This window comes from Sinocyclocheilus anshuiensis, unplaced genomic scaffold (assembly GCF_001515605.1).
Source record: "Sinocyclocheilus anshuiensis isolate Anshui unplaced genomic scaffold, SAMN03320099.WGS_v1.1 scaffold1184, whole genome shotgun sequence".
In the NCBI taxonomy this organism is placed as follows: domain Eukaryota; kingdom Metazoa; phylum Chordata; class Actinopteri; order Cypriniformes; family Cyprinidae; genus Sinocyclocheilus; species Sinocyclocheilus anshuiensis.
The window spans coordinates 531,910-545,290 of NW_015547647.1; the positions used below are offsets into that span (position 1 = coordinate 531,910).

The 13,381-nt window shown below is 40.0% G+C and overlaps 1 protein-coding gene across 1 annotated transcript in view; it reads right to left on the reverse strand.

Moving 5' to 3' along the window:
- Window positions 1–2,849: 2,849 nt before the first annotated feature.
- The window catches only part of LOC107701950 (protein crumbs homolog 2-like), a 20,556-nt gene continuing 10,024 nt past the window's right edge, over window positions 2,850–13,381 (reverse strand). The window contains exons 2-13 of the mRNA XM_016504113.1: window positions 8,929–9,588; window positions 8,383–8,578; window positions 8,063–8,202; window positions 7,809–7,979; window positions 7,443–7,556; window positions 6,392–7,369; window positions 5,565–6,145; window positions 5,305–5,470; window positions 4,252–5,122; window positions 3,838–3,954; window positions 3,602–3,728; window positions 2,850–3,497 (exon numbers count right to left, since the gene is read on the reverse strand). Coding sequence (XP_016359599.1) covers window positions 3,276–3,497; window positions 3,602–3,728; window positions 3,838–3,954; window positions 4,252–5,122; window positions 5,305–5,470; window positions 5,565–6,145; window positions 6,392–7,369; window positions 7,443–7,556; window positions 7,809–7,979; window positions 8,063–8,202; window positions 8,383–8,578; window positions 8,929–9,588 — 4,343 coding nt within the window. The 3' untranslated portion in view covers window positions 2,850–3,275. The remainder of the gene's footprint in view (window positions 3,498–3,601; window positions 3,729–3,837; window positions 3,955–4,251; window positions 5,123–5,304; window positions 5,471–5,564; window positions 6,146–6,391; window positions 7,370–7,442; window positions 7,557–7,808; window positions 7,980–8,062; window positions 8,203–8,382; window positions 8,579–8,928; window positions 9,589–13,381) is intronic.

Consider the following 13,381-nt stretch of genomic DNA (forward strand, 5'->3'; position numbering starts at 1 on the left):
AGCTGTTTTGCGCTTTTTAAACATACATACTGCTATAAAGTGTGTTAAAATGAATCCTAACTCTAACAGCTGGTTTTCTCATCATAGACTCTGCCTGTTTTCTGGGTTTAGTTCAGCACTATATACAATCTGTGTTGGAGGATCTTTGTTTCATGCCATTTTTTTGCTATATTTTTGTCTGAGACAAGTAGGAGAACACTGTTTGTGCAAATCTTGACATGGAAAAGAATTGTGTACAACCAAACACTCAAATCCAAAAGAAACATGTTTTTGTCCATGTCAGGGAACATCAGGGAGTGAACTGGTGTCTCTTCTTCTCTGGTTTTATTGTTGTATTTAAAAAAATGAAATAATGTTATTTGTGTTATTAAAGTGTTCTTGAACATCTCTATCCACCCTGTAGAGCTGTTAGAATTTCACGTTTTCTGTTAGTTTATCCATTTAGAGCACCTTTCGAATTTGGCCTTAAACGAGTGTGTGTGTGTGCGCGTGTTATGTGTGTAAATTGAGAGCTGTTTGTGGTGAGAGGTTTGTTGTGTATTCCTAGTCTTACTGCATGGGTTGTTACGGTGTTTTGGTTCAAATTTTGTCTTAATGTGAAAAAGATGATTTTTACACCGCCTGTTAGGTTGAAATGTGATTTGTCCTTGGTCAGTAATTCATACTGAAAGTTTAAAACAAAAGTTCAGTGGAAATGGAAGCTAATGCACCATTACAGAATACACTGAGCGGCCCTGCACTGGATTACAGTGAACTTCTAGTAGGGTGACTTTAAGAATGTTTGACAAACACAAAACTAACAATGAATGACTGTGAAATGCCTGAGAGCATATTAAAGTGCTACTGTATAACAGAAAACATAAACTTTAAATTTAAATATTCAGTAAAAATTAATTGGGTGACGCAAAACGAGGCATTTTTTTTTTTTAATTGACAAAAAAACGTTTGCTAAGTATTCTGTTAAAATACCTTTACAAATTTAACCAACAGATAGTTTTTTTTTTTCTTCAGCAATCATCAAATGAGCCGAAGCTGTGATATTTTTTCCCCATACAGTGATTTAACTGGCAAGACATCCAAATTTGTTTAGTGTTAAAAGTTGTTCTGGATGAAGTATTGTAGATGACATCATCACTGCATAGCAGTCAATGAGGCCCATCACTGAATGTGACTGTACTCTGAGAGCGAAAACGTGTCAAACTATAACATGTCTGGATAAAACAGGGTTTGAAAGTACGGCTGGAATGGATTTAACAAACATTGTAGGACCTGTTTTGACAGGATCCTTTAAGGTTTAGATATCTCCGCTTGAATGGTAGGAGAGTGCGGCTCTCAATAAGATGGAACTATCAAGACGTGTTTCTGATGTGTAAAATACAATTTTCTCTTGCAATGTATCCCAATGTGAACTCATATCCTCATATCTTGCATTGCATATATATATATTTTTTTAATTATTATTATTTGGGTGTTATTATTTGTGTTTGCCATAATTAAAAACACAGTATATTCATGTGAAAGTGGTGAGTTCGAGATTTGTTTTGCTCACATTTATTCATTTATTTTTAGCCATTCTCTTTCCCAGTATTCTTGCACATATTGTATTATTATTATTATTTTAGGAATGTCAGTTTAACAAGTTAAAAAACACCACTAATCATGAACCTGACCTTTACATCGTAAAGATTGGCATTATTTTAGCTGTAACTCTGTTTAAACATTTAAACACAAACACTTTTATTAAACAATTTTTGCACATTTACACATTCAAAAATATATTCCTAAGATGATGTTGCAGTTCACACTGTACTTTTTAGTTTTAGTGAATCCTATGCATGCATTTGAAGAAAATCTGACTCATTTGCGACAAAAAAGAAAACAAATTATAGCCACAATTTACAAAATATACACAACCTGTAAAATGAACACAACTTGCAATCGCTCAGTTTTTACAGTATTTAGATATCAGAAAGGATTTGTTCTTATGTTTATCTCTGATCTCTCTTGTTTCATCTTCATACACAGGCAGAATTTTAGTTCACCGCTCAATGCGGTCATATTTACATGTGTATGCAGAGGTAAGTGTATACAAATGGTGGTGGTGTTTATTTATATCTTTAGTAGTATGAACGTACATTTCTAAAAAATGTCAAGTGCGGTGATTGTCAAACAGTAACATGTTCACAGTTTTTTCCAATAACGGTCTCAAACAGAATAAAAAATTATTGCGTTTACATTTTTTTTGAATGACCGTAATTCCTTGATGACAATTTTGCTCAGATTCCGCTAAAAGCTGTTTGTCTTGTGACGTCACCCATAACAGCTAAATAGCTGTGCAGCTTTGCTGTCTATGATAGCAAAAAATGTAATCACTATATTAAATCACTTCTCCTTGCTGTCTCATATATGGAATACTAGAAGTGCAGGTTATTGGCTAACATAAAAATGGCATTATAGACAAAGATGTGCTGAGATTGCTACCCAACTAGCATTACTTGTAGTCTTCTTTTGTAATTTATCATAACTTGTAAATGTGCATTGACCTGAATAGCTTTTAGTATTAGGAAATGCATAATTAGGGTAATTCTGACACAATGTGAACACAACAATAATTCATGCAAAACAGTAATGCATTACTTTAAAAGGGTAACTAGTTTTGGTTGGTTCCCACCCTTGTATTGTAAATGCTAATATGGCCAATTGTTCACATTTGCATGAATATGAAGCCACATTCCTCAGTGTTGATGATCATATCCAGTGTAGCCTACAGCAGGAATAGTAGCTAGTTAACAGTCTTGCTAAAGACATTATACAGTACCTTGTACATTCAAATGCTGTGAAAAAAAATATTTTCAAAATGTTGCTTACTCCTTAGCACTATTTTTAGTGCTTATCTTTGAGAGGGATTGGTTAACGATTTTAAATGCTCTGGGGAGAATGTAAACTCTTATTTCCGTCTCTGCAGTCAAAGCTGTTCAGGCATACAATGCCATGAGGTAAAGAATCACCAAGTTCAAGTTCAACTAGACTTGAGAGAGTTGCTGGTTAAAGTTTTAGGTCTCCACAAAAGGTCAACCATTTTTAATGCCTTCATGTTTCCCGTTTTCATTTTTCCTCTCTCACTCGTACAGTACATCTTCAGGTTGCTTGTTTGATGTAGCACTTGCTTCTCACTGTGACTCTGTAATACCACAAGGCCTTGGAAAGGTCCAGTGTAGTTCCATAGAGTCACACAGACAATATTAGAGCCTCTTTATCTACATCTGTTTGTGTATTCAAATCAGACGCTCTTCGGGTGGTACTTTCAGCATGCTATCCATCTCCAGGCGTGCACCAGCAATCTCCTGATGGCCTGGGGAATAAGTTCCTTCTGATTGCCGCTTCCTGCGTGCTGTCATCAACATAAAAATTAGTCCAATGGCCACCAAGAGGATACAGCCACATGCCAGTGGAACCGCAATGGCCAACCATGGTATATGTTCTTGCTGAGCCTGTTTCTGCAGACAGAGATTCAACTCGTTATTGTTGGCAGGTATAAAAATAACACTCAACACTACGGAACTAATTTGCATGCTTATTATTATACTCAGTGTTTTCTTACATTTGTTTCACAGAACTGGCCACTGAATCCTGCTGGACACAAACACTGAAAATGGTTCAGCCGATCCAGACATGATCCACCGTTTAGACATGGGCTAGATGCACACTCATCAACTTCTCTCTCACATCTGTGGAATTAAACATGTACTCAAACACATATGCACTTAGTCGTCTATATCAATATATTTGTATATTCAATTTATTTCTAATGGACAGTGATGTAAGAGTTAATTCTACCTGTCTCCTGTGAATCCTGGAGGGCAGGTGCAGTTTGCCCCCCATTGAGTGTCATGACAAATGCCATAATTTTCACATTCAACATCTAGTTCACACTTAAGAGGAGGGTAGTTATACCTGATGAACAAGAACACAAACAAAAAATGTATAAACTTCAGGCTCACTGGTTCATTCAAACTCCGGTAACAAGAAATAACTGTAATGTAAAACAAAGTGGGAGATTTGAAAAAATGAATAGTGAATTATTTGATATTTTTAAATTTGTGTTCATTAGCATTTACAATTGCAAGCAGGTTTGCAGTTGTCTCTCTGAAGGCCACATTATAACCCCTGTTCTCTGTTGGAAGGCATATGTACTGTAAGTTACTCTGAGTCAAGTCTAGGCATCAGTGTGTGTGATCTGTAGGAACTCACTGACAACGTGTTCCGCTGTACTTGGGTGGACAGATACAGGTGAAGTCATTAACTCCATCTACACAGGTTCCCCCATTCTTACACTTCAATCCTTTGCAGTCGTCTATGTTTTCTGAACATGTAGGTCCAGCATATCCTGGGTGACACAAGCAGTCAAACCCATTAAACTTGTCTTTGCACTTGCCATGAAGACAGGGTCCTGAGACACACTCATCTGTTTCTTTCTCGCAGGTGATCCCGTCCCAGCCAGATGGGCACTGGCAGCCAAACGTATTGAAAAGATCCACACAAGTACCACCACGTCTGCAGGGATGAGAGAGGCACACTGGAGCCCCAATGCAGCCTATGCGCACACGCTCATCTTGTCGTCGCCAAAACTGTGATGTTTGGGGTGATTTGGTATGGTCTACAAATGGAAGGTACACCTCACCCACTCTGACAGCACCTAGACATCCTGTGTACGTCTCTGCTAGTGCGACTTCACTTGACAAGTCTTTAAGAAAACTTAAACTACCAGCAAGTTCTGGGGCACTGCTCCCATCAATGATGCCATCCACCAGAATGAACCACTGCGATGCATCACGTTCTGGATTGGCCATGGCAACCATCAGGTGATGCCAGTTTCCATCTGCAATGTGTCTCTGTCCAGAGAATATCACTGGTTCCATGCTGTTCTCGGTTTGAAGCTCCACATGAATGGCTGAATCCACTAGACCAATCAGTAAAAGCTCAGCTTCTTTCCATGCACGAAGTAACACAGCATTTTCCTGCCTTGTACGGAGCTCCATGGTCACATTGGTCACCGGGTAAACTAGAGATCCCTTAGCACTGTAGTGTAAGGGTGTGTTGTCAAAGGTTGCATTAGCAATGCCTAATAAGACAAAAAATGTTTAATTACAAATTGTATTTACTATTTTTTACTCATTTTTACACATTTTACACATTATTTTTATGACTTGATTATCAATACATAATATTTCTGAATGAATTGTTTTGCTAACAGGATCTTCAGGAAAATGCCAAATATAAACTGGATGTTTAAGATAAGCATACACTCAAAACCATCCAACAGATCCATGCAGCGTCCACCATTTAGACACGGGTCGCTGACGCACCAAACCCGAGTTTCACATGTCTTTCCGGTGAAATCCCGAGAACAAGAACAAGTAAAGTCATTCCATGTTACTGTGCACTCTCCACCATTTAAGCAAGGCTCCACCTGCAAATCAACCAAACAATATCAGCTCTATCCAACAGTAATTATCCATTTAAATAGATCAAGTGGAATAAAAGCTACACATGTTTCTACATACCTTGCATGTGTCATCACTCATGCATCCAGGAAGCACGTTCTCTGCATGACTGGAGATATATACAGTCTCACTGAGGGTACTGTTCCAGACTTCCACATTCAGATGCTCGTCGTCTAGTCTCAGGTCCTGCAGGCAGCCCTTAAAATGACCCCCCCAATCAGCTGCACCCTCTTCACCTGGAACCCCACCAACATACACCAGGTCTCCCTCTAGAACTTCCAAGTCAGACAGAGAGCCAAGCCCGTAGCGCAATCCACCATGGCTAAAGAACACCTGACCCTCCTGTACATCCATCTGAAGCATTTGCTTCTCTCCATTACAGACAAACACTGGTGATGATAAGATGGGTGACCCCACCACAGAGGTCACATGTACTTGTCCCATTTCCAGATACATGGTAAAATAAGGATCATCATCCTCTGTCCCCTGAAGCCCTGCCCTATGTAGCTGAAATAATAATCCACTTGATTTAAGAGATCGTAGGAAGAATGACACACTAAAGTTCTTGCCAAAATCAGACAGCAGTTCAAATGCAAGAAAGCTTGTAGAGTCCTCATGACTGAATGTCCAAAAAGAGAAATCTGTGGAAGAAAGAGAAATAGAGAAAAAAGTCAAGCAATGTTTTATCAATTCTTATATAAGATCCCCTACACCACAAGTCCAGTCCTGGAGGGCCTCTGTTCTCCAGAGATTTTGTCCTAATCTTGATTAGTTTGTTCAGGTGTGTTTGAAAAAGGTTAGAGCTAAACTTAGCAAAAAAAGTTGCCCTCCAGTACTAGAGTTTAAAAGATCAATGTTTGAGTGTATGAGCATATGTGTATGCATACCTTGGCTGCAGTCACGTCCATAGTGAGGTCTATAACAGTCACAGCGGTAGTCTGTCCAGAGGTCGACACAGTGCCCTTGTTGAGAGCAGGGATTTGGGTCCACCCCACACCATTCCGTCTTTATACAGCCCAACTCCATGCTTGCCTCCTCATCTTCCAGATCATGCGGCAGTACATGATGGCCATCCACCTGTAGGTCCTCCATACAACCCAAAAAGCCATTGCCACTTAAGGTTAGATCCATGTACTCCTCTGGTACTCCACCCACATATAACTTTGTGAGGCTATCGTGGTGCAAGAAAATTTCTTGACCATCTGGTAGCTTGTATTCAACTCTGCATGCTTGATTGTCACAGGCTGGACCATTAACTTGCAGCACAAGTCTGATATCCTGATCCCATCCATCAATGTTCACCACTGCCTCATGCCAATCTCCGTCACTTACAAGCCTTGGTAATTGTGCCTCCAGTGACCCGCCCTCCTTTGATATTGCCTTGGCATACAGCTCACCCCCAACAATCTCCAGAGAGAGGAAGAAATCAGCATTGCCACGAAAGAACAGGAGCATATCAGGCAGTGTGGTGCGGAAGCGCAGGCGGACCCCCAGGGGGTGTTCATGTTCTTCTATGTCTCTCCTTATGCGCTTGAGTGGTGGAACTTCAATAAGAAAGAACTTTGGTGAGGAGAAGGAAAATGTGGTTGGTGCTGAACATACGTCATCATAGAATCCAGGTGGACAAAGACAAGTATGTTTGTGTGTCTCTCCATCCAACCATGGCAAACAGGTGGCGCCATTTCGGCATGCATGTTTAATGCAACCACGGAGTAGCACAGTGCATTGGGGTCCCCCCCATGGCAGGAGACCTTCCTCATCTTCTGCACAGTGGCACTTATATTCAGCCACTCCATCTTCACATACACCTCCATTAAGGCAGGGGGTGCTCTCACACTCATCTATATCAACCTCACACTCCACACCTGAAAATAGACATAACAAAGTTAACAATACAAACATACATATGCAAACACTTTCCCATATGCAAACACTAACCTGCAAACCCCTCTGGGCATATACACATATATCCGTTTACAAGATCTTTACAGCTTCCTCCATTGTGACACGGCTCAGATACACACTCGTTTATGTTCACCGAACAGTTCTCTCCTGGGGAGAACAAATAAACAAAACAAATAACAAATAAACAAAACAGCATGACAAAGCTCTTTTTCTACGTAAAACATTGCATCGATACTTGAGTAACCTTGACCACCCGTTCAATCACGTATTGGGTGACAAAATAGTTAGACTCAACTCTGGAACAAGTTCTTAATATGAAAGCTGTTGTATTGTTGCCTTGTCTGTATTGATTTACTGTACTGTTTTACATTTACATCTGTGGTGTTATGTTGCCAGTACCTGTGTATCCTGGTTGGCACTGACAGACGTAACCTGCAGCTGTGGCATAGGTGAACTCCCAGTCTGTATCCCAGTGTTCTGGTTTTGACTTCTCAAAACATTCTCCATCGTTCTCACAGGGAGTATCAGCACATTCATCTATATCCACCTCACAGTTTTCTCCTTCAAATCCTATTCGCACATCAACATCATTTAAGATTTTTGCAAAGTTAGATTAAAGACTTGAGTGTAATTTTTGCATAAAGGAGAGCTACCTGGCCAACAGGTACAGTTGTAGTGGTTAATGCCCTCTAGACAAGTTGCTCCATGTTGGCAAGGATATGACGCACACTCCAGAATATCCTCCTCACAGTGGTCTCCCATAAACCCAGTGCCTTCACATTCACACTCATAACTGCATACAAACGCACCCCAAATCAGACAGTCAGTACACACATAGTCTTAAGCATTTAACTATCAACATAAAATCAGGTCTGCATTGTGGCTTTTTCTGGCCAATAACCAACCACTTAGACAGGAAGAGACTGACTAATAGGTAACTCCAGGCATTCCCATAATTCCTGATTTCCCTTACCTATCGATGAGGTCGTAGCAGATTCCTCCATTCTGACATGGATCACTCTCACATTCATTGATGTTAATTTCACAGTCTGAACCTTCAAACCCCTGCACACAGCCACAGGTGTATAGTCCTACTAGGTCATGACAGGTGGCTTCATTTTGGCATGGATTTGACTCGCATTCATCGATCTCCATCTCACAGTTTACTCCTACAGAGATTTAGAACACAATACAATGATATGCCAATTGTTGTCAGTTTGAACATCCATGTAAACCAGGAATGCCCAATCCTGCTTCTGGAGGGCCATAATCCTGTAGAGTTTGCTTCCAACCCTAATTAAACACACTTGAACCAGCAAATCGAGGGGTTTAGGATTACTAGAAACTTCCAGGTAGGTATGTTGGAGCTATACTTAGCAGAACCTTGGCCTGTCAGGAGCGTAATTGAGCATACCTGCTTTAGACTGTTAACAATACCATGGTGCAATAATACCAAAAGATGGTAAAACTAAAGGTTTCAAACAAGATAATGAGAAGTCCACACACCCACACAGATTACCTGTATATCCCAGCAGACATTCACACAGGTACTGGTCTTTTCCATTAATACAAGTTCCATTGTTCCAACAAGGTCGTGATGCACACTCGTTTATGTCAATCCCACAGTTGTGTCCTTGGTATCCAGGTACACAGAAGCAGTGATACTTGTTGGTCCCATCCACACAGATTGCACCGTTCTGACAAGGATTTGATTCACACTCATCCACGTTCTCCTCACAGGTCTCACCACGGAAACCTTCTGAACAGGTGCATTCAAATCCGTCCACTATCCGTCTACAGGTGCCATTGTTGAGGCAGGGTTCATCAACACAGTCTATGATGCGACAACTGCAGTCCTCTCCTCCAAAACCAGGTGGGCACAGGCATTTGTAGCCATTCAGCTCATCTACACACTCAGAGAGGGCCCCTACACATGGCCCACTTTCACACTCGTTGATGTCTTCTGGGCAGGTGTAGTGCTCCGTGCCAGGTTCAGTCACACACCCTTCGCATTCAGCAAACACACAAGCATTGTACAGCTCATCGCAGTCCCTCCCCATGTACCGCACTCCTTCCCGTGAACACAAACACACATAGTCATCCATTGTATCCACACACGTCGCCCCATTTTGGCAGGGTGAAGATGCACACATGTCAGATGACCCAGAACAGAATATACCTGGTGAAAGAGAGACAGGATTTAAATGTTGCACCTCTTAGGCACAATCCCAGTGCTAGTTTACAGCCCTTCACCTACCCCTACGTCTACCCCTTCCCCTTGGCCCTTGAAACAGAGTGTCAAGGGGTAGGGGTGAAAAAGTTTCCCTAAGAAATGGGACACCACTATTACACTGTTACACATCATCATGCCGTCACTTGCTCCTACAATACACACACACACACACCATGGTCTGTCTGAATACTGTGTGCATTAGAACCACTTAATTACTGTACTATATTAATGCGCTGCTTTCATTCTCACGCACACACATACATACTGGAGATCACGCAGTGCATACACAAACATCTAGGAGCAAAGAAACTTGTCACCGTTGTCCCGTGACTGTAATTAATAAAATAGCTTCAATACTGAATTGCTACATTATATTTTCCAGCAACAAGAGGATAAAATCGCTGTTTTTGAAGTAAACGCACTCATTGTAGAGAGATGCATGGAATTTACACATGCAACTTTCATCTCTCTCTCAAAATGGCCATATTTGACAAACAAGTTTTGAGATTTCTAATTATACTTGTCCCCCTCAACATCTATGGTGGTTAGGGTTAGTAATGGTTTAACATTAATGGTTTAATGTTACCAAACTTTAGCAATTTTTTTGCAAACATTTCTTTGAAGAACATGACCGTAAATATGAACAAATGATTGAATGTAACATAAAACAATTTATTATTTTTCATTAAAATCCTTGTTTATGCCAAAAATATGTACATCTCTGCCCAAGCGAACCATCTACAACCACTTTGCAAACTACTAAAAACAACTCGGCAACCACACTGCAGCACTCTAACATGTGAGTGGTGAGTTCTGCACACTACTCGTTTTCTTCATAATAATTTAAAGATTCTGTTGTAATATATTACTATGATAGCAAAACGGAAAACAGACAGAGACATCCGAGACAAAGGTAACACTGACATCAGTTAATAACAGGCAGTTGATCCCAAACCTTAATCCTGGGTAAGACTGACTGAGCCTGAGGAATAAAGAGAGAAAATCTCTTCAAAGTCAGCATTACAAATACCAAGCCCATCTGTGAGGCTGATAATCATTTGTGAGGTTCAGCATTTTTTTTTTTTTTACCTTTCTCAGTCATAACAATTCTTTATAAATGTACTTTAGATCTTGAACTAAAAGATTGAATTTGAGAGATCCCCTGTAAATTGTGACCTTGTCTTTTTTTGAGTATTGCAAAACGCATATTTTGTTTGCGCATATGAGTGTGCGTTTTTGAGAGCAGAGAGTGGCACAGAGCATTCACAGGGATTTTCTCGTACAAATCAGCCAATCACATGAGCTCTCTTTGAGTCATTCCAAATTCCTGTTATCTGCATGACCTCGACCCTCAACCCCCACCGCATGTCCAACTTGGATCCATTAATGTGGCCCTCCCATCCTTAACCCTTGTGGGGCCCCTTGTCCCCCTAAACTCCACTCCCCCACCTTCTCTCAACCACTTTGCTGCCCTGGCCTCCTCAATGTCGCTCTGATCAGACCTTCATCCCAAATATTCATTCAGGCAGAAGATATTAATGAATGGGTAAAAGGAATGAGGTGTTGTGTGTGTGTATCTGTCTGTGTGCATGTTGAGTGTTGAGTGTGTAGCAGGCTAAGGCAGTGTAGCAGGAATGGAACAGCGTCGAAGGGATGAATGTAGTTCAGGAATGTATGTGTGTGTGTCAGCTTTTGTTATGTTTATGAGAGCCAAATGTTCCCATAAGGATAAAACTTGATTCTTATTTTTTTTCTGTTATATGAAGGTCACATTAAAACTGGAAACCATTTTCCATGCCATCATAATTTATTTAGTTAATTTTCAAATGCCTTTTATGTATTGATTATTTCGCCTTTGTCTCAGACTTTACCAAAAGCCATCATAAAAAAAAACATTATTACATTTTTAACTGGTTGCATAGGTATGTATAATAGGTAGTTGCTATAATGTGTTCTTGGTGGTTGCATAGAAACAAGACTTAAAAAAAAGCATTTATTTGGTGGAGAGAATTGCCAACTTAACTGATTATTGCATTTCCCCGGTAGTCTTATTTCCTAAATTTTCCAATTTAATATTTGTTTTTGTTAAACATGAGAGTTGACAAATACCCATATTTCTCTCTTTCTCTCTCTTTTTTTGTATATCAACATGCACCAATATTAGTGTAAATTGACTATTTCGTATTTCTTTTTTATCATAATGTTCCTAAATCATTGTTTTTTCCAGGTTTAAATTAGATTTTGAATACCGGATTTTCAGTTTCAGACTTTTGGATCCAATGTGTTTGCCCAGACACTTTAATCAGCATGGAAGTGTTACTTTTAGAACAGAAACATCTTATCAGTCTCAGAACACAGACTGTTCTTACACAACACAACTGAGAGCTTACACACTGATCTTAGTGTGAAAGCACTCACATTGATTTTAGAATGGACATGTGACTTACACAGTGATCTTAAAGCAAACAAAACAAACATGCAGACAAGAGGAAGTTATGAGTAATTGCTTCTTCCATCCCATAAGCACATCATTTTCTCGTATTCATGCAAGAAAACTGACTTTGAAGTGTCTAAAAAATAATCTTTACCAAAACCTCAAAATTAGTTTTAAAAATACTTTGATTTTAGTATGTGTCTGTAAACTGTGTAGGATGCAGATATGTCTGACACGCACACAAGCATTCATTCCCCACCCCCAGTTCAGGAAAACGAGCTCCACGCAGACTGACCCAGCAAGTGTCCACTGTGTGGGTCTCAGTTTCCATAGTTACTTCTAAGCTAATTTGGCCCTGAGACGAATAGATGCTGACCTCTGTTACCCCAGATCCACCTCCTCTCTTTCCTCCTTTCCATTTATTTTCTGTCTTGGATCTCAACGCTGATGTCTTTTCTTGTCAGTATAGTCTGATAAGTAAAGAAGATTTCCCAGCTCACGCTGTCATAGACATGAACCATCACTGAGCCAGATGACACATAATGATGTCAGTCACAAGCGTCAAGTCCATTGACGTCACACATACATGAATTGACTTCTCTAGTTTTCTTTTTTTTTTTTTACTTTATCTCCCTCAAACTCTCTCCTTCCTGTAACTGAACGACACTGATTATCTGCTTTCTGCTCTGTCCTCTGTTAACCTGTATATCGTGTGGCCTGTTTACAGAAAATTAAAGTGGATTACACTGTCTGTACCTCATTTAGCTTATGTACTCTCACACAAACACGTGTGCTTGAACACTCTCACTGACTCGACCTTTAATTCAGAGTATTTCTGCACACTTTGGATATCATCAACATTCATTTCAGACTGAATGTTTTACTCTTTCTGTCTTGTGCAGCCAGTGAAAAGACTATTTAAAGTCCATTAGATGTGCGTACCGTCAGAGACGAGTAGGTCAGTGTCTTCATGTACTGAGCTGACTGTAATCCTCTCAGAGTGGTGTGTGTACAACAGGACAGCTTTAGGTTAGTCTACACTACTAAGCCAGCTTTTGTTACCTTAGGATACAGTTCTCTGCCACTTTTTAAAGAGATTACAGAGAGTGACTATTTTCATGAGTTAGATATAGAAACTGCAAGGCTGCTAGTTATTTTAATAGAAACTATATATGTAATTGTATATTAAAAATATAACAACGAAAAAACAAAACAATAGATTTGTCAGACTCTGTTCCATGTTTTGTGTGTGTCCTGCTCCCCATGTGCCTTCCCATGCCCTTATTTGGTTAGTTTCCTGTTCCT